General features: G+C 42.6%; 1 protein-coding gene and 1 non-coding gene across 2 annotated transcripts; one reads left to right on the top strand and one right to left on the bottom strand.

Annotated features, from left to right (window-relative positions):
* Positions 1-506: 506 nt before the first annotated feature.
* Positions 507-578, bottom strand: TRNAM-CAU (transfer RNA methionine (anticodon CAU)). Its single transcript has one exon. It is a non-coding gene; the product is annotated as a tRNA-Met (tRNA).
* Positions 579-5,675: 5,097 nt separating this feature from the next.
* MAEL (maelstrom spermatogenic transposon silencer) lies at positions 5,676-20,334 on the top strand. The gene is made up of 12 exons (XM_074860760.1): positions 5,676-5,819; positions 6,504-6,590; positions 8,756-8,858; positions 11,658-11,813; positions 12,314-12,355; positions 13,232-13,359; positions 14,213-14,267; positions 14,852-14,993; positions 16,222-16,284; positions 17,139-17,271; positions 17,527-17,605; positions 18,379-20,334. The coding sequence occupies exons 1-12, from the start codon at positions 5,676-5,678 to the stop codon at positions 18,492-18,494; spliced, it is 1,248 nt and encodes a 415-aa protein (XP_074716861.1). The 3' UTR covers positions 18,495-20,334.
* Positions 20,335-25,542: the final 5,208 nt, after the last annotated feature.

The raw sequence follows: 25,542 nt of genomic DNA, 5'->3' as shown, positions 1-25,542 counted from the left end.
TTGGCTGGGGTAGAGTTAATTTTCTTCATAGTAGCTGGCATGGGGTTGTGTTTTGGATTTTGCTGGAAACAGTGTTGGTAATACAGAGATGTTTTAGTTATTGCTGAGCAGTGCTTGCACAGAGTCAAGGCCTTTTCTGCCTCTCACCCTGCCCCACCAGCGAGTGGGCTGGGGGTGCACAAGAAGCTGGGAGGGGACACAGCTGGGACAGCTGACCCCAACTGACCAAAGGGATATTCCATACCATATGACGTCACGCGCAGCATATAAAGCTGGGGGAAAAAAGATGAATATGGGGATGCTCAGAGCGATGGCATTTGTCTTCCCAAGTCACCGTTACGTGTGATGGAGCCCTGCTCTCATGAGGATGGCTGAGCACCTGCCTGCCAACGGGAAGCAGTGAGGGAATTCCTTCTTTTGCTTTGCTTGTGCGTGCGGCTTTTGTTTTACCTATTAAACTGTCTTTATCCTAACCCACAAATTTTCAAAAGAAAATACTACCACATTAGCAGAGGATGGTTTCGATCCATCGACCTCTGGGTTATGGGCCCAGCACGCTTCCGCTGCGCCACTCTGCTTTGCTTTTGATAGATGAAACAAAAGCCACACACACTGCAACTCCCAGCACAAACTACTATTTCTGAAGTACAGTCACAAGCATAGCAGCTCTCACTTGAGTTCCCCCCCAAACCTGGAAGAAAGATGCTGATACCACCTGTGAGGCCTGATCCAGAACATTCACAATAGGTCTGACACTCAGCAAAACCCTGCAAAGACAGGCAAGGGGACAAGGCGAGGGGATATGGCTTACCTTTTGTAAAAAGGCCTCCTGACTCTTAGGTGTTCAAAGTTACATCCTTAATCACACAGCTGAGAAGCAAGGCACCCTCAACTCCTTCTGCAGGTATGGCACTGTTCAAAAAGAAACCCCAGATTTATTAGGTCAAAAGGAGTGAGTCCAAGAGAAGGCTGATGGCTAGAGCTTACTAGTTAAGTCATTCACCTAGGGAAGGGCAAGCCTGCAGGTTCTGATCCCTGAAATGTTTATACATTACATATGAAACAATAATAATTACTGGACTGGAAAGGCAAAGCTCCCACTTTGTATCACTCTTCAGGGAAATTGTAGGTTTAAAACCTTGATAACCAGGCTGAGAAAGACATGAACTGTGAGATGTGATAAAAGCTTGCCTACACGCCACAAAGGAGTGCTGAGAGACAACAGCATGGGTGTAGCCCAAGTAATACCCCTGCCCTGGCTCCTCTCAGGCCCTCAGCCCATCAAAGGCCCATCTCCACAAGTTCAGAGGAGCACAAGGACGCAATGGCAGATGGGAACCCCAAGGAAGGACTCAGAGGAAAGGAAGACCTGTCCAGGGCTGTCCCAGGAAAGCCTCAGCCCCAGGGTGCAGGCATGAAGCCCATCAAGATGAGTCAACACCACAGCAACTTCAGGACTGAGGGGGGTTGCAGCCTGCAGATATAGGACACATTATGGGATGCAAGGGAAGAGCATTTCAGGATTGCACAAGACTTCTTATGGGATGCTTAGGGGAGGAATCAAAGGCAAAGGAAGGGAGAGATCTAGGTGATTTGGGAAGGAACAAATGTGGGAAAATAGAGGGATAAGGGGTTAGAAAGGGCCAGGTGTGTGTGAGCAGTTTGCTGGGTGATGTGCTTGTCTGCCACACCCTGCACCTGCTCAGCACAGCCCATTCCTATCTTCTTATTAAATTCCTTTGTAACTCTTTCCCTGAGTGAAGAACTCTCTATTTTGGGCGTATGTGGTGTATGGGGGTCTGAGGGCCAACTTCTAGTCAAGCCATGGGTTGGAGAGCCCGTGTGCCTGGAGAGATGGGTGTGAGTTGACTGAAGTGCCAGCAACTGGAATGGGACCTGCAGGTCATAGGGGCCCTACATGTCTACGGGACCAGCGGCTGGAGCGAGTGAGGGTCTGGGTGCCAGAAGCCGGGCTGGTACGGCAGGTACCGTGTGCCTGGGTGCCAGTGGCTGGAGAGACCTGAGTCAGTGCCAAGAAGTGCCATCCACTAGAGCAGACCAGGGCTCAGAAGCCTTTATGTCAGTGGTACCGGCGGGAGCGAGCATGCGAGTGAGTGTGTCAGCATTAGTCGCGATCAAGCTGGACTAGCTGGCAAGGTGATGTGCCCTGAGAGCCAGGGAGGTAGGAGCAGATGGTGCAATGCTAATGGCAAAACCCCAGGAGGAGCTGGCATGTTAGACTGGAAGTACATGCTCAACCTCGCTTCAGTTGGACCTGGGAGCGTGGAGCTGCATCCATCTCACCTCTCTTGGGCTGACGGATCTGGCCTGATTCCTCTAACATAAACACCAAATATTTCACTTTGTGGGAAAGTGCTGTAGCCCCATACCAGCAGGCAAAGTGGGTAGCAGCAGATGTAGGCACTGCCATGGTTTTTAGGATAATTTTGCCCATTCTTTCCAACAAACAACTGTAAGACATACCTTGGAAAGATTATAGCCATGAATCCTGAATGAATGAAAATACTGGTAGAAAAGTTTCAGACAGTTTTTCTCTCTACACAGTACTAGGGTACGTAGACCCTATTTTGAGATATCTGACAAACTCCATGCATTGATGGGAAAGCAGAGCCCCCTAATTCTGGAGCTGAGTTTCCAAGGCCAGGTACCTTGGGTTAAGTGTTGGCATATCAAGTCATTTCACTGAATTAAGTGCTTTAAAAAAAAAAAAAAGTAATACATAAATACTGGCACAACATTTGCCTTTATCTGCTGAAACGGCCCCAGTGCTAGAAAAGTTATTTGCAAATCAGTATAAATGGTCCAGAGAACTCCTTTGCCAGCTAAGTTAAACAGCAGACAATCAAAGAGTTAAAACACGATTCCTTCAGAGGCACTGGGCTCTCCTCAGGGCACTGGGGAAGAATACTGATGACATGGTGCTCTGAAGATGATCTCTTCCCTGTTTTTTCTCTGCCCTCCACCCCAGGAAAATCCTTTCTTCACTGCTTATGAATTTTATTTTCCAACCACACCTCTAGCCCTAGGAGAGCTATTCCTAGAGCCTTGTGTTTTTCAAACTGTTGATGCACACATTATCTGAATTTCTTTAAAAGGAAGGGCTGCTAAAGGGTGGGTCCCAAAGCTGCACACATGGTGTGAAGGAAAGTAAAACAAATGTGCACAGATGCACTCCTAGCAACAACTCTTACAGTAATATAACAGTAAATACTCTCCTTTCCTCCTAAGTTTGTATTTACAAGATACAGGTTATTTCTTGCAGTCTCTCCTCAGAGATTTAGCATTAATGTATCAGGAACTAGACTGGAATATAAATTATTTTCCACAGCAGTGAAAGCTTTTGACTTTAAAAACGCTCACCTGTTCTCATTGAGTTTACATCACCACAATTTTATACGTTTTTAACCATGTGATTGACTACTCCTATATGTTTAACAGTAAATTCAATAAGTGGTTCATAAACATAAAACAAACCATTTCACTGGATTTGAGCAAGACAGAATAGCCTCCAGAAGACTAAACTGCACCAGCATTTTTTAACCCTCAGAGAAACCATCCACCAGTGAGACACAAGAGCAATCTGATCTGACCTTACCTGCCAGCAGTTCCAGCAGTGACAAACACAATCAGCTAACACAATCACAATCGTATTTAAGCCTAAACAACAGCTACCTCCTTTGGAGCTAAACAGACTTACATTACCTAACCAGAAGATGAAAAAAGCAGCTAGACTGAGGAGGACAGGCAGAGTTTTACAGTGATTTGGAAATGCATGTAAGCATTTTATCACCATTTTCATCCTCATGTCTAGGTTTACAGTAAATTCAAGGGAACTCTGGGATAGAGGATTGGAAAGAATCTTCCAACTCAGGGCTACACCGTTTGTTTTTATCGAGATTGGGTAACTCCACAGAAGATGGCTGCATGAGAAGCAGCGTGCTAGCTCTTGTTCTGCTGCACTACGCAGGCTCTGCAGGAACTGCAACCAACTGAAGGACATCCCCCAAAAGACAAGAGGAGCGTTGAGGAATGTGGGAGACATCACATGCCTGGGACAAGCAAAACCTGGGCAGAATTTAATCGAGGCCTGTGCCAACATTGCCACTTCAGTAACCCTGTCTCAGGTCAAACACAGGGTCCTCTGTTCCAGGCAACCAGATTTCACAATCCCTTCTGTAAACTCATTAAACTCTGTTTTAAAGCCAGTTGTGGTTATTGCCCTGCTAATTTCCTTTTTTTACTATGGTCAGTGAAGATCATTCGTTTTTTTGAGAGAGATCAATAGAAAGCTTAAGGGGGGAAGCATCTCATTCTGCTCGTCAAGATGATACAGATCAGATTATTTCCAGCCTTTACCTTATCTGAACTGTGACTCACCATGCAATCTTTCAGTGAAGGAAGTGTCAATGAGATAGATGAAAGGGAAAAAAAAATGCAACAAAAAACAACGCCAAACCAGAAAAAGAGTATGGACAGCAGCCTCAGTTTTGTTTAACACGAGCTCACTAATTATTTTTAATAAGCAAGTTTGCCTTTCCAAGCACATGCACACCCTCTCATCTCCTCCACTTTTCTACCACATCGCTCAAAACCAAACCCAGGCCTCTTAACTGAAGTTAGTCTTCACCTCTTCCCCCACTCCTTCCTGCACCTCCTGGGCCCCTACCCCTGCTATCTGTCACCCCCTGTTCTCACCTAGGACCCCAGCTCCTGGTAGCGCTTTGAGCACTACTGCAAGCGTCAGAGTAGGCACATCACCATGATCATCTCCTCTCACGGAGTACCAGCTCATTTGTGAGCTCGGAAGGAGAGGAACGCTGGGAGCCAAAGGGGCGTCCTGCGCAGGCACCTCTCCCGCCAATGCCCAGCCCTACAGCAAGATGCAGTAGGATGCCTGCTTTTGGCGTAGGTGACGTAGCTGCAACCAGTAACAATGATCTCTGAATATTTTCATAAGTCTCATGTACCAGTTGATGTATTTGGGATATGGAATTCCAGTTGGTCTCCTCTTCTCTTCTTTTGCTTGTTTATAGATGTGAACACAGCTGCCTGCATAAATTAATGCGGTGACTCTTTGTAAGGATTTTACTAAATTTAGTATATAACATTATTCAGATTGAGAGGATATAGAGGAGTATGACCCTTTTACTTTGAAAAATCAGTATATTCCCATTTTGTGAAGGTGAGGAGCCTGCATTTTTGAATGTCTATGAGAACTTGGTGCAAGCTATTGCGACCGTCAGGTATTTCTTATCCTGCAGCACCAAAGAACATTTAAAAAAAAAAAACCAAACCCCAAACCAACAAACAACCCTGCCATGCTCTCCTGAAGGCCTGTCTTGAGGTGGCAGTTAAGGCCCGCAGCGTGCCCGCGCCCCTGAGGAGGCCGCCCAGCCCGCGGCTGAGGGCGACATGCATGAGGGAGGGCGGCATCCATGAGGGAGGGCGGGCGTTAACGTGTAAGGGTTATCCTCCCCTTCCCGCCAAAAGGCCGGGGGGGCGGGCGGTAACGTGCCACAGTTAACCTCCCCTTCCCGCCAAACGGCGAGGGTGGGCGTGTGCCGCGCCCGGGGAGGCGGGCCGCCGGCCAGACCCGGTGCCGCTCAGGCGTGGCGGGCAGAGCCCGAGGCCCGGCGAGGTCTGCGGGCGTCGCCATGGCGCACCGCGGGGGTTCCCGCAGCGGGTTCCGCAGCCCTTACGGTTTCTTCGTGCGCGACCAGCTGCCCGAGCTGCGGCGGCGCGGGCTGCCCGTGACCGGCGTGGTGGACGCCGTGCCCTACTGCTCCCAGGCGTGGGCGGTGAGAGGGCTAACGCCGCTTAATGGCGGGGCGGGCCGGGGGAGCCCCGCGGCGCGGCCCCGCTCCAGCCGCAGCGTGCCGGGGCCGTGGGTCACGGAGCCGCTCCCTGCCTCTTGCCGTGTGGGGCAGCAGCCCCCGCCGGGCGCATCCGAGCGGTGCGCCAGGGCAGGTGGCAGGGCACACACACCGCACACGCAAAACGGCGTGGCCTTTCTCAGAGGGTGAACTAGCTGGCGGCTCAGCTGCCGTATGTTTAGCGGCTCAAGGGAGTATGTTGAGGGGCTTCAGCTGGCTCTAGCGAAGAAGCACAAGCTACGGTGGCCTCCTCTCAGCTGCGGGGGGCAGCTCTGGCTTGTGTGCCATGGGGAGTGGCATCCGTGGCTGGCAGGAGTCCTTTCGGAAGACCTCCTGTTTGTGGTGGTGGTGGCCCAGTGCTTGTTGGCCCCCGTCTGAAGATGCTTCAGAAGCCTGTGCTTGCCAGGTGTTTTGGACAAAAGCTTATGGCTTTGTTAGGGAGAAAGCTACTGGAAATGTTTGAGATGATGTTAGCAGTTGGCAGTTCTTGCCAAGCATTGATAATGTCCTTTGGAAATGTACAATTAGTTTCTTACATGGGGTTTGTTGGTTTGTGGGACTACTAGAAGGAAGCAATAAAAACCTTTTAACAATTTGCTTTCCTTCAAGTTGTTGACTAAGGAAGAAAAGATGGCATATACAGAGAAGGCTCGTAAGTGGAATGAAAAGAAGCGCTCTCAGAAGGCCGTGAAAGAGGTAAATGCTGAGAAAGGAACACCCTTCAGTGTGGCTAATGAGAGGTTTGGTCAGCTGTGATGCTATGGAAGATCACCCGCTCTCTGTAGCCTCCAACCTGTGGAGGTTAGGGCTGCTGTGGTAGCCTGTACCGTTACAAAGGTTATGCAGAACATTGTTCTGGTTTGAATTAAAGGTGAGAATACGCTACAGTGTTTTAAACCAGCACGGCTTGTTCCATTGGGCTCTTCTACCAGTAAAATGTAGTTCTCTAACAACTTCGTTATATGTTTCACAGTATTTTGCAGTCACTGGCTTATTAGAATGTTTCTTTTATTTATAATACTGTAAATTGGTATGACTTCTGGTCATACGTTCATGTTGCTTTTGCTTTGTGAATGTCTTTAATTTAGGTGGTTCTTGTCTGGAGTCCTGAAACCACATCTTGTATGCAACTGATCTGGCATTCTTGAGTAGCTGCGTGGTGGACCAGGTCAATGAAGTGTTGCAACCTATGCACAAAAAGAATAATTATACCTTGCCATTATTTTTAGGTTGGTTTGATTATGGAGAGAACAGTAAAGCTATGGTGGAGGACAATGAAGAATCCCACAATGTAGAAGTAATCAGTTGGGTTAGGCTGAGTATGGTTGTGGTCAGAAATAGTGCTAAACAGATCCCTTCTACTATTCACTGTCTTGAAAAGGTGGGAGTTGGGATGTCTTTTTTTTTTTTTTTTTTTTTTTCCCTTCCCTTTCTATCTGTCTCTCTCAGCAGTTCCCTGAAGCATAGTTTGCTTCAGAGGTTGAATTATGTGAGGTGTCAGAAAGCTTATTTTATTCCAGTCTTGGTTGGCAGTGTAAAAACTTGTTTGTCAAAGCAAAGAGCCTGATTGAGTAAATGGATAGTGCTGCATTTACTTCTTTATCCCATATTGCTAGTTACTGACTATAAACTACGAATTACTGGTGAGGTAAATTTTAGGACTTTAAAACGCTTACACGATGCTGGATAGAATGACAGGATGTTTGTAGTTTGGAGTAACTAGTAAATCTGGATTAGTTAAATTAGTCAATCTAGATTAGTAGGGAGATGTTAGGCAATATTTTCTGATTTTCGGAGCCTGCCTGTATGGGAAAGAGCTGTTTAAAACATGAGCATCATTGTGTTATTTAGCAGGCTAGTGGTATGTAATTAATGAAGCTCTATTTTCATATATAATGGAGAGCTACATGAAGTGACAATTAAGTCATAAATGGAGGCTTCTGTATTCGCTTCCACAAGTGGTAGCATTTTAAAAAGTTGTAGTCAGGGAAAGAAATAATTGCTTTACTGAAATAAAGAACATCATCCTTATTGCCTGTCAGTGGAAATAGGGGAGTGTGTATGTACGAGATTATATGTGATCTCAATTTATTAATCACACCCCTGTACACAGACAACCACAGTTATTTTGTGTAGAGAAAGATCTCGGTCATCTTTTGGAGATGACTTAAGCTTATTTGGATGGGACTAATTTCTCATTTTATTTTAAATATTTCAAACTGATAATCAACAAACTTTGGCTAAAATGGTCATCTGGAATTAGTGTACCTAGATGTGATGTTATTCCCAATTTGGGTCTTGAATGTTTGAATTCTGTAAGCCTACGAGGTTTCTCTTCCTGTCCTCTTAAAAGCTTATTGTTTGCATGGATCTGCAATGCCTAATGGGCATATGTGCCTCTCTTACTTGTTCTGTGCCCGAGCAATCTGATGACTTCCTTGAGGCTTTATTAGCTTTTCATGAATTCAATTCCTAGTCAAAGGAAACTAACGTGTGTGTCAAACTTTTTCATAAAGTTTACGGAAAAATTTTGAAATTCCAATTTGAAAAGTTCCTCACCTGTGACAAGTGGTTGAACCTAACAATTTATTTTTTTAATTACATTTTGTAAATTTAGCGGTAGTCCTTTCCAGTTGTAGTGGGTTGACTGAGGTACTAAGATACCTATCTCTTTCTGTTAGAAGAGAAATCTCGCCTTCCTGGTCTGCAGGTACACAGGCACTTGTATCTAAACTGCGCAGTTGTTCCACCTAACCGTAACTGTTAGCGGACGTTAGTTTTCCACTAATATAAGGAGGTGAAGGACTTTATTGGGGGTTAGTAGACTCTCTTGATTTTTTTAACTTTCTCATCTTTTCCAGACGTGTAATCTGGCTGATCCAGTTCCTGCTTGTCTGACCACAAAGACGTCCATTGTTGCTTCTCTTCCAGATGCCTCTGCTATGTCTTGGAAGAATGACCAGGGTATAGTAATCTTAAAACAGTTGATCCTGGTAGATAAAAGCTTGCCCTTTATAGATATTCTCAATGGTAGCTATACAAAGGTTGTTTACATTTTGCTAATAGCCATCTGTGTCAACTGTTTGCTTTAAACTAATGGTCTCCTGCTGTAAAAAGGTCTTTTGTAGTATGGAGGGAAGTCAGTGCAAATGTCGTCATCTGTCCGTCCTGTCCCTCCCCCCCCAAGTAATCCTATCTTTTGTTTTTTTTAGCTTGATGGGAGTATAGCCACTAATAGTTTCTTTACAATTATTTCATGGTTTTTAAGAAAAAGGTAATTCTTCAACTTCTACATTTATGATTTGCAAGAACTAATCCAAGTTCAGCATAAAAGAATACTTGTACTGATTTTTAAAGGGTGAAGAGTTGTTAGATATTGAAGTTCAAAACTTGTGTGGTACAAGTGTTAAATAAAACGATGACCTGGCCTCTTTGGGAGAATAAAAGAGGGGATATGTACTTTGTCAGTGCTTTTATAACATCCTGGCTTGCTTCCTTATTGAAAGAACTCTTGAAAACTAAACTTTTCTTATCTGTACACCATCTTCAAATTGATGTTTTAATTAGAATTGAGTAATGAACACATCTGTAATCTTTTCCCCAGTGAATATTACATTATTCTGAAAAATGATAAATGTTAGTGCTTACAAGATAAGTAAAGCAGCCAGTTAATATAAGCTATATCTATTGTGTGGTTAAGTCTCAGCTCAAGCCTTTTACTGAACAAGTCTTGAATTATTTTCTCGTTGTCATGGTTATGGAGAGGCAGGAAAAAGTAGCTTCATAAAAAGCATAATACCTGTTAGCATCCTTCCTGCCAGAGGTCGTGCTCCCCTGTCATTGTGATGCAAATTTGATCGGGTTGATCATGGTGGCTTGAGCTGACATGATCAATCTTTAAACTGAACAAGAGGGATAATGATAAGGGGTAACTGAGATACATGTTGTGATGGTGGTCCTTAATATTTCTCAGTAGAAGTCCTGTATGGTTCCCTGTAGCTATATCCTTCTCTTTCATAAGGAAAGCAGTTCACACTTGGGTAGGAGAAATATCTTTCCTATTACCCTGCAGCTTGCAGAGTTTAAGACCCATGTGGGAGTGTGAGAGACAAAAAACCAGGCCTGCGAGAAACATGGACTGAGAAAAACAGCCTGAGAAAGAGAGAAAAGTTGAGGCCCTCCGAGCTAAAGAATGCCTCAAACACTCGCAAAATGAAACTAGAGTCACGGGGTGGATGGTGTGGAGGTCGAAGCTGCCCGAATAACACAGGATGCAGCTGGAGGAGGGCGCCCTGTGGAGACAGGACGGCTCTGCTCTGGTGCACCTGGCCAGATTTCAAGGGCCATCTGTCTGGTGAATGACCTTTGCTTCATTATCCACAAAATGCATATTAAAGTTAACATCCCTCAATATGCTAACGAAGACTAACATGATCATGCTAATTACATCATCCCATGAAACACCTTACCCCTCCCCGTACATGGGATACGTAGGTATGTGGGTTGACCTAGAGGATGGACCCAAGGAAAGTGTGTATAAATCAAGGTGGGGGCACCGGAGAGAGTGCAGTGAAGTGAAGAAGACGGATGCCTCCTGGAACCCTCGCTGGTGGGATCGACGCAGAAACCCAGACCGGTGATCTCTGTTCCTCTATTCCCTCTATCTCCCTCCTTTCCTTTTTCCCATTTTTCCTTCACTACCATTAGACATACTGTATTGCTTACACAACTTGCTCTATACTTAGCCAATTAGTACTTTGTGGGTAGTTAATAAATGTATATACTTAGTTCAATTAGTACGTTGTGGGTAGTTAATAAGTGTTTGAACTTTGAGACTTGTCTCACCATTGTCCACTCCGTTGGGGATTTGCGAATCTGAGTCACTTGTCTCCCTCATCTGAGCGGGACGTGACAGAGAGAGCACCAGCATTCAAGCTTAGTTCAACTGGTGTTAAATGCCCCAAAGACTGGCATACAGCATTGTTTCTGTGTAACAACAGTTATGCATCTCTGTTACTTAGTAGAGCAAGTAGGAATTTTGGTGAGGGGCAGAACTTCAGGGTAAGGATTAAATAGCTATCTTAAACTTCAGTGAGAATGTTATGTGACACACATGAAGAGAAGGATTAAGGTGTATTATGAAATATTTTTCATAGTTGATACTTTTAAAATTATTAAACAATAAATTTATTTCTTAACATTTGCCTTGGGTGTTCTTCTTTGGGAGCTCATTTAGCGATAGAGAAACAATCCTTTTAATTAGCAGACTTCTCATATCCTCTTACCCCAGAAGATTATTACCAGCTCATTTGACTTGTGTAAGTTACTGAATTGAGCTTGTGAGACTGCTTTGCAGGTACTGATTTTTTTTTTTTCTCCTCCTAACCTTATTTTCCTAAAGGGTGAGGAGACCTATCATAAAAAGGAATGGTAGTTTCTGTTGGATTCCAGGCCTCTTAATATTCTTGTGCGTTTGAGGGTTGATTTTTTTTTTTCTTTATTTTTTTTTAATTGGTTGTATTTTGGGTGATCTCTACACACAGTAGCATCTATGGAAGGTTGTACCTGGACTACCAATATTCCTGACTTGCATAAGTATTAGTTACCTTGTCATCTCAGATACAGAGAAAGATCTGTGTGTTTTACTTGATCATTACCTTACTTTACTCACTCATATGATAAAGTGCACTGAAGCTTTCGCTGGATGAGGAGAGGCCAGGATGACTTGCTGTAACCTGTGGAGGCTCTTTTTTTTTCTTTCAGCTGTGATTGCAGACATCTTTTACTTCCTGAACATTTACAGCCATGGCAAGCTGCCGTCCTACTGTGAACAGCGCTTCCTTCCTTGCGAGATTGGGTGCGTCAAGTACTCCCTACAGGATGGCATAATGGCCGATTTCCATCACTTCATAGATCCAGGTGAGTTCCAAGGAAGGGAGATGAGTAGTTTATCTTGCTTTGGGGTGAGAGGGAGGCTTTCTAGTGTCACTTACTACTGCCCAGATTAGATTTCTGGTATTGAGACAGGGTAATTTCTTTGACTATAAGTGGTTGGACTTCTTAAAATATTGGAGCGGTGCTGATTGTTTCTGAAGAGATGGACTTAAGCGTCAGAACTGTGGCAGGAAATCCAGGAAGGACCTTCAGATGTTTGTGCTTTATATTTCATGCCAATGAATGTTTGTCTTGATTGGACCTAAACACACACATTATATAATATACTTTCTTTTTTAAAATGCATATAACTGAAAATAACATTTTCAAAAATAATTGTGGCACTTGCACAAGGCCACAAGGGAAGATGAAGCTGTTCCTTTCTGTACATGAAACTATGGTGTGTAGTTGAGAGTTAAGATCTGTCATTGTGGACGTTGGATGATGATTGTTCTGTTTCTCCTGTCTCCCCTGCTCTTCTGCAGAAGAACCACCACGTGGTTTTCGGTACCACTGCCAGGCTGCTAGTGAGTATCAATGGAGAAAAAGAATGGTATGCAAAGGCGTACAGTTTTAGACTCAGCTTATCTGATCTTTATCCAAATGTTTTGTAAGTCTACAGTTCCTCCTTCTGGGAACTTGTCAAGATTCAAAGAGAAAGGAGTGACAGAGCAGCTTGTTGCAGTCACCTTTTATATGTTTCTTGTACCCGCAAATGGCAGAACACTTCACCCAAAACGGTTTTGTCAATGGCAGAGTTATTTGTGTTCTGTCTTCCTATTTTAATTCAATAATAACAGCAGTATGTTCTTCTTAAATGGGACAACACTGTATAGCTTTAAATGCTTTCAAGCTCATTAGAGCAGAGCGTCCTTCCCTTGATAGTCCTTGTGTGTATCTTTAGCACGAAGTGCTAATTCATAACAGGGTAACTCAGAGGCACTAGTTTGTATTTAAAAGTTGTGTTTTGCAGCTTTACATATATCAACAAAGTTAAAGTATTTATGCCATTGTTATGTCTGGCTTGGCCTGCCTTGTTTCCCTTGTGACTCTTAAGTAGTGTTTATAGATTCCAGTTTGTTTCTATTAGGACGCTTCCTTCCCTTCTGTACAGAGGGAACAAACTTGGCCCGTGTTTTCCTATGTCAAATACTTAGGTAACGGCCTTTTAAAAGGGGTGAGTGTGGGTGTGTTTGCTCACAGCCCAAACCCACCAGTCTTCTGCTGACAGAGCAAGGTTTTCATAGCTTAATCACAGACACTGTATGTGGAGAGGAGGTGTGTGTGTTTGTGTGTATACACATATGTATATAAAAAGATACAAAAGGGGGGGGGGAAACTGTATCAATTAAGGAAGCAGGACTTCTTACAATTTTTTTTTCCTCTGTCCCCCCCTTCATTAGGTGATGGCACTCATAGGATCCCTATATCTGGATTTCATCTTTCACGTACTTGTTATGCAGTTGTCTTACGGGAACTTCTTGAGTTTGTCCAGCCAGTCAGAGGTGTTTGGCCTCACTTCTACTGCAGGGTATGGTCGAGGTCAAGGTCAAAGTAAGATGCTCTAAGTCAAAGCCTCTAATTTCACTTCTGTTGGATGACTAAGGAGATAGTTAACTCTAAAACCTAATGAGTGGGAAAAGACACTCTTTTTCCAAAGTTTCCCGATTCCATGCAGGAAGAAATGGTCCCTAGAAGCTAACCTTTTTATAAAGCAGAGACTAATTTTCTGCCTTCTTATTTTCAGCCTGCACTTTGGTCTACTGATGAACATTTCACTTGGTCTCTGACATCATTTTGACTTAGGTTAAGGGCTTTTAAGATTGTCTTAAATTGATTGTTCTGAATAATAGTCACACAGTCCTGCTTTTCTAAGGGATGTTTTTATGGTTTTATTACTCTTTCCCCATGAGAATACTGTACATCTTAATTTTTGCTCAAGTTTCATTTGCCAGTGAGCAAACCAAAATATTAGGATTCAGAGGTGTTTGACAGCTGTATGATGTTTTGATTCCATTTGAGCTTAATGTTACTCGTTAAAATGGCAGGCAAGGTCAAGGTCTTAGGCTCCATCCATAAATACAGGGCTGTGAAGAAATATGCATGAAAAAAATATCTCAGAGCACTTAGTGGAGACACCTGTAGTATGGGTTAATGTTCAACCTGTCCCCAAACATTAGTCCAGAATTTCTCCTGGGGTTTGGTTGGAAGGCCTCTGTGGCATTTAGTTCCTCTTCAAGAGAACTTTCAAGAAGGGTGTACATTCAGTCCCACAAACGTTGAATTTTGTTTTGGAGGTGACTTTGTCAGACGTAGTCAGAAGTCTTGCAGATGTCAGAATTATATACTGTACTTCAACGTGACTGAAATTTTCTTTCCTCTAGTCTGATGACCGATTCAGAATTAACTGGTGTCTCAATCGAATGGCCAGCATAACAGGTGGGAAATGGATCATTTATGGCCTACCCCCACCCCCAAGAAAGAAGGGATATGTAATCATGGACAGCTGTATTTGTCTGAAAATCTTTGGGTCTCAAAGGTTTAGTAAAAGCTGGTACTGATAGCTAGAACTACTTTGCATGCTTCTCCCTCTTCTTTTCCTCCTCGTCAGTGACAGTAAACCAGTGGCATGATCAGCTCTAACTGGCTAATGAGCAGATCTGTAGCATAACATACACTGTTTCTTGCTCAGCCAGTTAAAGGAGCGTTACAGGCAGTGAGATTACTGCGAAGGTGAGTGTATGGTAACACAGGGGAAAATGTAACAGCTCCTGTGGAGAGGTGGTCCACAAGTAGGATACATAATTACTGAGGTGGAGAATATTAGGGAAATACAAGATGACCCACTTTGCTAGGAAGCTAGGTTTTATTAAAACCACTGGTGGAATAACTTGTTAAGGTTTACAAGAGCTTTGATGCTCTGGTAAGAGGCTGGCCACTGAACAGGGACTGACTGAGAAGTGAGTTGAGCAGAATATTCACTGACTCTTGTTTTCCTGACCTGGATTTTCTCTGAGCTACAGGCATTGAGAGCCATCTGGAGCTTCTTGCTGTAGAAGACCTGGTAACAGAACTGTACCAGAAGAAACACCAAAAGGAGCCATCCAAGACTTGGGTGTGTAAAGAACTGGATGTCTTCCTGTGGGATTTCTCCAGTAATACCAGGTATGTTGGGTTCTTCTTTGTGGAAACATTTATTAGCCTGATGTGTCTTGGTGCCCTACATACAGCTTGTATGCTTCCAGGACTGAATATTCTGTAAGCTTTCATATCAGAAATGTTTCTTGTGACATCATGAGTACGTACAACTGGAAATGAAAAATACTTTCCCAAAAGACGTGTAAAGATAGATGGCTTTTTAATGCAGAGTCTAGGGCCTAATTTAAAGGAGGGGGTGAAAAATGGGAGTAAAATATATTGTGATATTTAACGGTAAATCATAGAAGTGGGAAGATTCGGACTCTCTTGGAAGCATAATTTGGATGGGACCTGGCTGTTGCTATACATCCAATGCCTCATCCTGCTACTGTGATGAGGGACAAGGTATGTTTGCCAGTGGTATCAACCAAGTTCTCAAGCATAAGATAGATGCTATCTTCTTCTTCTGGAATGAATGTTTTTAATTACAAATCTGGAATCCAATTTACTTTGTAGGACTCTTTCCTTTTTTCTTTTTTCCCTAATGTCTTGAACACTAAAGCTTTTCCTGCTTTTCAGATTCTTCCATGTTTGTACAAAGAAGTCATATGTAGCTTGTGGTGTTGCGGGGAAATATTTAATATTGATGCAGCTAACTTAGAAATATACTTGTAACTTTTCCTCTGCCACTGTTTTAAGTAAGAACCAATAATGTGATCTCAAATTTTAGTAATTTAAAAAAAGAAAAATTATCCTGTTTATGTTATGGATTTTAAGATCCATTGCAATAATCAGTGTCACTTTATCTTTTTATAGTCAGACAGTTTTCCATTTCCATGAGTATCTTCACACTAGAGGGAGACCTTAACAAGAATGGACAAATGTACTTTAAAACACATATTTGGAGAGGACAGTGGGGATGCTTATACTAAGAGGAAGTATTTTACATTAATGGGAAACTTCAAATTGTTACCTTTAAATTCCCATTTGTCTCTTAGGATTCTCTTTTCACCCTTCCCCCCTCCTTAGCGTGAAGCAGTTTGCCTGTGAAGCGTGCCTTTTAACTCTGCATAAACCACTTAGAACTTAGTTTTTGAATAGTGGTCCTCTGAAATTTTAAAGGGACTATATGGTCACTGAGACAAAAAGATAACATATTTAATATTTGTTCTTGTTCCTTCTGACCAGGCCAACTATTCATGTTGATTAACAATGTAGATGCTTCTGAAATAAGCCTGAACTTCATTTCATGTAGGTGCAAGTGGCATGAAGAGAATGATATAGTCTGCTGTGCTTTGGCATCCTGTAAGAAAATTGCGTGAGTATTGCGAAGGAGTTACCTCCAGTATGGTGACTGTTTACTTTGTTAGAGATGCATGTTTTTGGCTCTGACTTCTCTGGCTGCTGGGAGCACTGTAGTGGTAGATCTTGAGTTTTAGTTATTCCCTCCATCCCCAAGATTTTGTTCTCTTTGTAACTTCCATTGTTGTTTGTATGGCTTAGCAGTATGCTATAAGTCTTAACAATTAGATGTAATGTAATTTCATTCAATCACTGTAGTCATCCTTTCACTACCTCCACTCACTACTGGAGAGTTGAGGGAAGTGTTAATTACATTAGAATTCACTGTTTTTCTTCAGAGGTTTAGTATACCTGTATTTGAACAATTCTCAGTATATTCTAGTATATCTCTACTTTAGAAACTTTTATACTGCCCTACGTATAATGTAGATACGTAAGGTTCTGTAATCTTTTTGGTGTGGGAAAAGGGAAACAAGGAAATGCCATTTAAGATCCCGATCAGTAGTAGAGGCACTTTGAGAGAGATAATAATGAATAGTCTTTCATTCAAAAAACTCTTGTTATGTGCTGATATGCCTTGCAAAAAAATGTTGCTTTTCACACTTCTAAGTGGCTGCATTTGATAGCGTGGGGCAGCAGTTGTTTTAATTTAATGTGTAGCTGTAGAATAGGCTGGTGGTCTTGGAAGGATGCAGTGTAACTATTTAGCTGCTGCAATAATGTCCTTCTGCCCTCTGTCATCTGCTCTGTGCATGTCAGTCTGGTTGCTCTTGTTTTCCAGTTGAAGAAGTAAAAATGCTGTGCTTCTGTACATGAGCATTACAGCCCTCTTAGCCAAACTTTTCTTGTTTTCTTTTTTTCTTTGTCAAGTTATTGCATCAGTAGATCTTTAGCTAGTGTGTATGGAGTCTCGCTGACAGCAGCTCACCTACCTCTTCAAGACTCTGATTATGGTGAAAGCAGAAATACCAAGATGGTGATACTGGATGCTGGACGTTTTCAGGTCAGGTTCTTCAGACTGACATCCTGTTTATTTCTAGTTAACGTGAGTGTTCAAATTTGCCAATTTCAGATTATCTGTTTTCTCTTTGGATGCTGTCTTTTGTGACATATCTTGGGCAGACCAACGAAAGAAAAATAATCACTAGCTGGGACATTTCTTGTCACTTTTGACCATAATTCATAGATTTCATGGATAGTTGTGTATAGCACATTTTAGAAGACGTATATTATTTTGAACATTTGTGTCTTCATACAGAAAATGAAGGTTCAGGGTTCTGGATGTGACAGACATTTCGCTTCTCCAAGTCAGGATCAAGAGTCTGTCCCTGCTAATTGTGAGTTTGAAACTTTCACATTTGTAAGGGTAAAGAGGTATTTAAATTTAATCCAGTTGGTGCTTTTTAAAATTTCTGGGCTTAGATGTTGCCTGTCAGTGGCATAAAGCTTAAACAGCTCTGCATGAGCTACACTTATTCCTGCATATGGATTTCATTGAATTTCTGAAGACACAAACATAAAGAGCTGCCCTTTTCTTACTGGATGCAATCTTGTGGTCAAAAAGATCTCTCAAAATTTAGTTTTTCTTATAAATGTTGCTCTCTGATTTATACCCCCTTATTTTTTCTGCTACGTGAAGTCCATTCTCATATGCTTAGGTGCTTTGAGGCAGGGCCATCTTTAAAATACTCTTCTTGCTCTTAAGTTGTCATATGTGCAGACGCAGTACTTGTTGCAAGTATTCTGTTATAACTCAGTGTACAAAGACTGCTCATTTAAAGTCTTCTGTTTGGAGACAAATTTTTTTTAAGAGAAGGCACTTGAGCTCAGTGCATCGGAGTAGTTCATGGCTAATCTCCAGAGGAACAGAATCAAGTTTGCAAGAGAAATAACTGTAAGAATTCTGAGTGTGCAGCTTATTTTCTCGCATATAAAATACACGCTGAATTAAACTCTGAGATCTTATGGTCTTGGTGTTTATAGAGGACACAACCCCTGTCTCTTTATATTAGAGAATAGGTTCAGCTCCACAGCATACAAAGAACAATTCCATTAATTTGTGCAAGCTGTGAAGGCTGATTTGATTTGCAAACTGTATTTAATTTAATAGGTGATTCTCCATGTGGTGTGAAGACTGCCATTTATGGAGCAAGTACCATGCGAGGAAGAGGAATTACTCGATTGCTGAAAAATGCATCTGATCTATCCATGTCTTTTAGTAATTGAAAGGGTTGTTTGTTTGGTTTTTTTTTTTACATCCAGGACAGCTGTAAATTATAATTTTCCTTGTTTCCCTAAGATAACCAGCAGTTTCTCCAGACTGTTTTTCATCTTATATGCAACCCTTCACAGTTCAAGTTCTTGTTAGAATGGTAAAACTATTGACTGTATTTAAAGAAGACAAAAGTCTTGTTTATTATCTACAGAAAGACTTCCTTTGAAGGGACCTGACAGTTGCATCCTCTCTTTAAAAATACATGCCATACTAGTTCTATTTCTTAATGGGTGGAGTGCAAATTCAAGATCTGTTAGTCAATATCATCGGAATAGAAGAATTCTTTAGTGGCCAATGTAGCTTTAAACAAGTGCTTTATTGCTTCTTTAATAACATCCTTCCCCTCTTCAGCATGTGGAAGATAGAATTTTGGTGTATAACAGTCTCTCATCAAAAAATGATGGGGGGGGAGCACTGAAGGTATGAAGGGCCATACTAAGGGCATTAAAGGTATAACAGTCTCAAAGGTTTGCTATAATTTGTCAGTTCTAGCCATGAAGAGTGTGAGTCATCATTCAAGGAAAAAAAGCAGACTTTCTATGGAATGTCTTGGAAGAAACGTGGTGGCAAATTTATCCACCTATTAATGTTCTTTTAGAGGCACAGGCTGTATACATCAGGAACAAGTACAACATAGATTATTTTTTTTCCCTTTAAAAAGAATGCATGTCCCTCAAACTTAAAGACTGAAGCAGAGTGTAGGTGTTACAGGTTTTTTTTGAAAGGAATATCAAATTCAAACTGATACATTAATCTGCAGATATAATTTCACACGTTTAGTCAGGCTGGGTAGATACCAGTCAAAATTATTTGAGGGCACATAAAAACTGGGAGGCTGTCTGATGTATTACTAGGAAGTTAGAAGTTCCGTTTTATGGAGGTACAAGTCTTGGACTAGTCCCCAAAAAGTTGTCTGTTGTCTGAGCCTTGTACTTAGAGCTTATTTTTTTGAGTTGTTCCTGCATTTTGTTGCAACAGAGGTCCATTTGTGAAATACTATTTCCATAGCAACTAACTGTGAAAAGACACTTATTTCATTCCTTGTAGGAATTAGGTAGTTCATGCTTCTGAAAAAAACAACCAAACAAAACCCAACCAAAATAAGATGATGTAACAAGTGTCCGTTTAGTAGTGGTAAAGGCTTCTCTGCATTGGAATAGAGTTGTTTGAGTTTTAAGTTTCTTAACTGACAGCCATTGCTGCATTTCAAAACATACAGAGCTGTACTCTTTCTGAATTATTTTCAGAGGTCAGTGCTGCAATAAAAGTTTCAGGTTCAATTCTCAGGAAGAAGAGAGTTCATTTTTGTTAAAATACTTCTTCACTATCAGTGTAAGTATACAAACCTAAGAGTATTTGTTACTATGTTTAAGGTATTATATATCTTCAAGCAGTTACAGAATCTGAGCAGAAATGGAGAAATGCAGAGTTAGGGTTCCATGGCATGTCTATACCTTATCACTTGTAACTTAAATAGTATATAAGCTGTAGAAGACCTTGTTATATGCTGTAGGCAGACGACTGTTAACTAGGGCAGTAACTGTCTTACTGTAATAACCAACAAACTGTGGTGGTTTTTGTAGTGAAAACAGTAAGATCTATAAAATGAGAATGAGTACACTAACTTGATGTAGCCCATTTAATGCTATTATTCTGCATATATTGAGGGGGATCCCTAACAGCTGTTGGAGGATTATAGAAAATCCTTTAATTTTGGAGCTCTGCTTCCCTGGTTGTTTTGCAATTTGAAACTGTTTGATTTCTTGAAAAATAAATTCTTAATAAGAAGCATTACTGTATTGTGCTTTCCTTTAATGGAAAAGTAAAGATGAGGGAAAGATGGTGACTTACAACCTTAGCACACTTCTTAAGTGCAAGGAATAGTACTGGTAAGACACAAACTGTGGGTCAAAACCAGAACAAAATTCTTCCCACTTGTATGACAGAATTCTCACGGAGAAGTAAAACCCAGTAAAGGCAGAATGGCTCTCGAGCAGGGTTTGAGTGATGCAGCCTGGGAGTTTTAAACATGTACTTTTCACGTGGTAAAAAGTAACAGTAACTTCATACTCTCTGCATAGGGGGCTATAAGTACCATACAAATTGAACTGGCTAAAGAGGTTTTTTTGTAAAGGAGACATCTAACAGATTCTATCAAACCTGGCTTCCTGTCCTCCTGTTAGTGTAGCTTACTCAGTCCCACGACAGTAATGGGTAACAGTCATCTGGGTTTTGCATACACATTAGAAAGTGAATAGGTATTTTTGTTCTTGTTATATGAATAGTAGACGAATTGAATTGTGCATTACTACTCTACTGTAAAGGTTTTGGCTAGAACAGTTGTGTGAGGGTCATGAAAATGTAAAGGACTGTGGTGACAACTTTGCTGATCTAGTCTATGTCATCAGTTATTAACCTGTAAGCTACTGCTTTGGTGTAGTAGAAACTATGATTTTGACTGTTACTTGTGCATTTCTGGCTTGTCCACCTTCTCCTTTCAATTAATGGTAGAAACTATGTATGCAAATAAGTTCCTGTTGACCACTGTCTCTGCTCCAGCTAAGAATATTCTTATCAGTACCTTGTATTCTGATTTAGCAGAAATGTTCTCTTAAATATATACATATATACTGTAGATACAGTAATACCTGGTTTTGATGTCTTTAATTTGAAACTTGTTTTGCAAGGCTGATGTTCCTACTAAAGATCAAGGTGAAGAAGGCATTCAGTTCCTCGACCTTCTCCTTGTCCTTTATGGCCAGCTCCCCCTTCCCATTCAGTGCACCCATGGAAGTCCTTCTTGTTGCCCTTCATGTGCTTCACCAGATTTAGCTTTGGGTGGGCTTTGGCTTTCCTAACCCCATACCTGCACACACAGTATCTTTGTATTTCTTCCAGATCATTTGTCCCTGCTGCTACCTGCTGTATATTTCCTTTTTACATCTGACTTTTGTCAGGAACTCTTTGGTCAACCTCTGCTTGTTTTCCTGTTTATCTTGGAGGAGGTAATACTTGAAAAATCAACAAGCTCACCTGGACCTCTTTTCAGGGCTGTATGCCACAGGATTCTAACAAGCAGATCTCTGAACAAGGCCAAAGACTGCATTTCTGAGGTCCAGGGTTGTGATCCTGCCTCTTGCACTTTTCCTTCCTCCTAGGATCCCAAACTCCACTATCTCATGGTTACTGAAGCTAAGTTTAGCCCCCAGCCTTCACACCCCTGACCAGTTCACAGAATCACAGAATCATGTAGGTTGGAAAGGACCTTGAAGATCATCTAGTCCAACCATTAACCTAACACTGACAGATCCCAACTACACCATAACCCTAAGTGCTATGTCAACCCGCCTCTTGAACACCCAGGGATGGGGACTCCACCACCTCCCTGGGCAGCCCATTCCAACGCCTAACAACCCCTTCTGGAAAGAAATACTTCCTAATATCTAGTCTAAACCTTCCCTGATGCAACTTGAGGCCATTACCTCTTGTCCTATCACTTATTACTTGGTTAAAGAGACTCATCCCCAGCTCTCTGCAACCTCCTTTCAGGTAGCTGTAGAGGGCGATGAGGTCTCCCCTCAGCCTCCTCTTCTCCAGACTAAACACCCCCAGTTCCCTCAGCTGCTCCTCGTACAACATGTGCTCCAGACCCTTCACCAGCTTCATTGTCCTTCTTTGGACACACTCAAGTAATTCAATGTCCTTTTTGTAGTGAGGGGCCCAAAACTGAACACAGTCATCGAGGTGCGGCCTCACCAGTGCCGAGTACAGGGGTAAGATCCCTTCCCTGTCCCTGCTGGCCACACTATTTCTGATACAAGCCAGGATGCCATTGGCCTTCTTGGCCACCTGGGCACACTGCTGGCTCCTGTTCAGCCGGCTGTCAGTCAACACCCCCAGGTCCCTCTCTGACTGGCAGCTCTCCAGCCACTCCTCCCCAAGCCTGTAGCGCTGCTGGGGGTTGTTGTGGCTGAAGTGCAGCACCCGGCATTTGGCCTTATTGAAACTCCTACAGTTGGCCTTAGCCCATCGCTCCAGCCTGTCCAGGTCTCTCTGCAGAGCCTCCCTACCCTCGAGCAGATCAACACTCCCACCCAACTTGGTGTCATCTGCAAACTTACTGAGGGTGCACTCGATCCCCTCGTCTAGATCATCAATAAAGGTGTTAAACAGGAGTGGCCCCAAAACCAAGCCCTGGGGGACACCACTCGTGACTGGCCGCCAACTGGATTTAACTCCATTCACCACAACTCTTTGGGCCCAGCCATAAAGTTATTTCTTTGTTTGTAAGCATGAGGTGCAGCAGAGGGCGCCTGCCCTCCCTGGCTCTTCAATCATTTGTATCAGGAGCGTCAGGCTTCTTCCAGTTGTCTGAAGAAGGCCTTGTGTACTGCCTCCTGCTAAGGCTGTCTGCAGCAGGCATCTGCTACAATGTCACCCATGTTGGTCTGCCCTCTCTCTGTATCTAACCCCTGAGCTCCCAACTGGCTCGTTGTCCATCCCCAGGTGGAGCTCTGTGCATTCCAGCTTCTCTCACATAAAGAGCAGCTCTCCCTTCTCACCTCCCAAGTGTGAGAAAACAAGCTGGGCAGTCAGTGATGCGTGGGAAGGGACGCCTAGTCATCTCTTTACTCCTGAGGCCTGTAGGCTCAACACTTGTGCCAGTTTCAGGAGCTGCATTATAACAACTTACCAGAGACTGTTTGCTGTGTCTAAAGTAAGATTAATCTTTATTACTTCTTTAGCAATATGTCAGTCATCAAAATCTTAAAAGATGGAAGGCAGTAATTTGGTGGGAATTTTCTGGGTGGAGAGTCTGTCAAGTATCAGATGTTGGATTTTGCTGTTTGGATGCATGTCAAACTGGACGAAGCAGTGCTGTGATCTTTGATCAAATGGCATAGTTGATACTCATACCACTGGCTGTGTTCTTTGCCAGCTACCTAGAGTGAGGTCCGTGCCGAGTTATACCCAAATAGAAAACTTGCTTCCGTTTCAGGGCCTCTGGGTCTTGAGCCATCACAGTCAGATGGTGTTGTGCTGAACATCAGATTCTTCTGAATAAAAATTTGTGTTGGGTGAATGAAAACCTGTATTCAGGGAAGCCCTGTCTGGATTTCCTTGTGAAATAGCTGTAGTTTTCCGTTCCTGATATCTTTTTAAAAACCCTGCATAATTAACACAAGAGGGACTGTGCTTTTTGACCTGTTGGTTGAATTAAAAAGTGATAATCCTTTCCCCTAACAAGAATTTCAAAATTTTCCCAAAAGTGACTCAAGTATATGTATGAAACTGAGTTTTTAATTTCTGGTTGATAGATAGAGGTATATGCAGCTGACTGCAGAGGCTTTAACAACATCTTTCAATTTGGCAGAGTAAATGCACTGGAGCAGGGTAATAACAAGTTTGTTATTTAGTTTCTGCCCTCTTGATGTCTTCTGCAGGATTATCATCCCTCATTTTCACCTTGGAATGAGCTGCCAGTTTTTATTGCAGTGATTCAGAAAAATTAAGAAATCAGCAAACACTTTTATTAGTCTAACCCTCTATTATCTCTGTTCCCTCACTTTTCCTTGGTTCCATCTTAGAAGCTCCCGCCATTTTCAAATCATTCCCCTCACTCCGTAGTGAACAGGTGAAATGCAGGAGAGAGAAGTTCCAAATTCCCTTATGTTGGGCTGTAATAAATTTAGTACCAGTTCCAACACATCCAGAATTAATCTTGACGGTTTGCTCATTGTACTGTGAACTTCTTCAGATAGAAGACTGCCTCGGTGTCTTTCCTGGAACAGATGATACAAATAAATAGAAAAGTAGTGCTGTTACTCTAGCAACAAGAATTGTGAGATAATTAACCCTTGTCTGACTGATCAGTTCTGAATTGTGTGCTATACTGAATCTTGAAATAAGCAGTGGCAGCACCAGTTTTGTGTCTGTGTAATACTGGAAATACTTCTTGAAGTCCTGAGAAGAGTGAGGAAGGCAGTGAGAGTTGATCTTGGGGGTTATGTGGAAAAGGGGTAGGGGTGCAATCCCTGGGAGGCAGCTCTGAAGAATAAAGGAGTTTATTATGGTTGGGAGTTCATTAAGAACGGCATCTTCCAAATGCAAGAACAGTCCAGGAATACAGGTAGATTGATCAGGGACTGTCTTGTCTTTACAGGGAACTCATGGCTGCACCCTAGTCCTAGTGCAATATAAGGGAGGTAGAAGCAGGTGTGGGCTACAAAGGAAGAATGCACAAACACTGGCCAGGCCTCTAGGGGTGGTGTTTGGAAAGCCAAAGCTCTCCTGGAGTTGATGCTTGCAAGGGATCAAGGTCAACAAGAAGAGCTCTTATGACTTTGTTAACGGTAAAAGACTGAACAAGGAAAAAGTGGTCCTGTTGCTGAATGGTGTGAGTGATTTAGTAACACGGTTGGAGCAACACAGATAAGGCTGAGGTGCTCAGTACCTTCTTTGTTTCAGTCTTTTCTAGTAAGGTCTCTCAGATCTCTATGCTCAGGAAGGGTTCAGGGAGGAGAACAGCAGCAGTGGATGAAGAGTGAGTTGGGGATCAGTCGGGAGTTCTAGACCCATACAAATCCATAGAGTCAGAGGGGCTGCATCTGACGATGCTGAGAAAGCTGCCTGATACCTTTGCAAGGCTCTAGTCTCACCTTTGAAAGGTCACAGAAAGTCCACAGCAATGAAAGGCAAAAATTGCACCCATCTGTCAAAAGGACTGCTGAGCTCCACTGGACTCCTTGGAAAAAATCATGGAGCGAGTCCTCTTGGAACACATTTTTGGGTATGTGAAGGAGAGAGGGGGACTGGAAAGAGTCAGCATGGATTTGCCAGGGCTATATCATGCCTGACCAGCCTGGCTGCTTTCCACAATAGGTTTGTGAATAAAGGAAGAAAAGTAGTGTTTGGTAGTGACTTTAGCAAGGCTTTCAGTACAGTCTTTCACAGTATGCTTGTATCCAAGTCGGGATGTTACAGTGTAGATGGGTGGAC

The sequence above is a fragment of the Strix uralensis genome, chromosome 2, assembly GCF_047716275.1.
Source record: "Strix uralensis isolate ZFMK-TIS-50842 chromosome 2, bStrUra1, whole genome shotgun sequence".
NCBI lineage: Eukaryota > Metazoa > Chordata > Aves > Strigiformes > Strigidae > Strix > Strix uralensis.
This window is presented reverse-complemented; position numbering and strand designations above follow the sequence as displayed.

What these genes read in the sequence shown, in the direction of transcription:
- MAEL (XM_074860760.1), top strand. Translation starts at nt 5,676, where the DNA reads ATGGCGCACCGCGGGGGTTCCCGCAGCGGGTTCCGCAGCCCTTACGGT. An exon ending in CTCAGAAGGCCGTGAAAGAG is followed by an intron (nt 6,591 to 8,755) that starts GTAAATGCTGAG and finishes CATCTTTTCCAG; the next exon opens with ACGTGTAATCTGGCTGATCC. An exon ending in GGCCTCACTTCTACTGCAGG is followed by an intron (nt 13,360 to 14,212) that starts GTATGGTCGAGG and finishes TCTTTCCTCTAG; the next exon opens with TCTGATGACCGATTCAGAAT.